The sequence below is a fragment of the Belonocnema kinseyi genome, chromosome 4 (assembly GCF_010883055.1).
Source record: "Belonocnema kinseyi isolate 2016_QV_RU_SX_M_011 chromosome 4, B_treatae_v1, whole genome shotgun sequence".
Classification (NCBI taxonomy): domain Eukaryota; kingdom Metazoa; phylum Arthropoda; class Insecta; order Hymenoptera; family Cynipidae; genus Belonocnema; species Belonocnema kinseyi.
The window spans coordinates 124,767,074-124,768,278 of NC_046660.1; the positions used below are offsets into that span (position 1 = coordinate 124,767,074).

The following is a 1,205-nucleotide window of genomic DNA, read 5'->3' on the forward strand; positions in this document are numbered from 1 at the left end:
TGATTTGCGTCATCTTCTTCCGCCTCGCAGTATCCACATTTAGGGCTGCTCACTTTGTTTCTCTTGTGTAGGTATGATCGGAAGTACCCATGTCCTGAGAGATATTCCGTTAAATAGTAACTCGTTTCTCCATGGGTGCGATCCAGCCATGTATTTAGCTGCGGTATCAGCCTTGCTGTCCATCTTCCGCGATGATCACTGTCCCACCGTTGTTGCCATTTTTCTAAAGAAAGCGCTCTGGCTTCCGCTTTAGCTATGTGCTTGCCCACTTCTGGTGTTCTTTCGAATACCAGCTTTTTCGCCTGTGCCATCAAATCAATCGGCAACACGCCTGCGATCACTATTATCGCCGGTTCTGATACCGTACGAAACGAGCACGCGATTCTTAAGGATCCCTTTTGCTGAACCGCTGCCAGCCGTCTTCGGTAGGTCTTCTTTTTAAGTGCGTCCACCCATATCTCTCCTCCGTAAAGCATAATGGACTGGGCCACTGACATTAGCAGGCGTCTTTTGCATGGTCTTGGCCCATTTACATTAGCCATAAGCCTGCTTAGGGCCGACGTTACTGCTGATGCTTTGTCTGCCGCCTGTCTTATCTGTTGCCAATAATTCAACTTTGTGTCCATGTATAGGCCCAAGTGTTTAATTGTCGGTTTCGTTTGGATCTCCTCTGAGCCAACCTACATTGGTACCACAGATGGTATATGCTTTTTTGTAATCAACACCAACTCGGTTTTTTCCATAGCTAGATCGAGCCCATGTTCCTCCATCCATCTCGTTACCCTTCGCATGACTTGGTTCAGCTTCCACTGGATCTGCTCCACGTTCCGTGCGACAATCTGCCATGATGTCATCCGCGTATCCAGACAGATATGTCCCGTCCGGCATATCTATTCGAAGAATCCCATCATATGAGATGTTCCAGAGGTCAGGTCCTAGGATCGGCCCCTGCGTAGCTCCAGCCGTTACCGCTCTTTTCATTGGTCCTTCGGTGGTATTGTACACCAGAACTCTCTCGCTCAAGTAACTTTTGAGTATTCGTAAAAGGTAATTCGGTACCCGGAAGTACTTTAGTGCTTTTACCATATCGTCCCATCTGGCCAAGTTAAATGCGTTTTTAACATCTAACGTGGCCAGCAGAACGATTTTTCTGGTTGCATGATTTCCCTGCTGAGCCTGGTTCACTGTATCCGCTATTTCACGGA

General features: G+C 47.7%; 1 protein-coding gene across 1 annotated transcript in view; it reads right to left on the bottom strand.

The window, feature by feature from the left end:
- Nucleotides 1–626, bottom strand: part of LOC117171076 — a 780-nt gene extending 154 nt beyond the window's left edge. The window contains exon 1 of the mRNA XM_033358125.1: nt 88–626. Coding sequence (XP_033214016.1) covers nt 88–626 — 539 coding nt within the window. The remainder of the gene's footprint in view (nt 1–87) is intronic.
- Between the last annotated feature and the right edge of the window lie 579 nt (nt 627–1,205).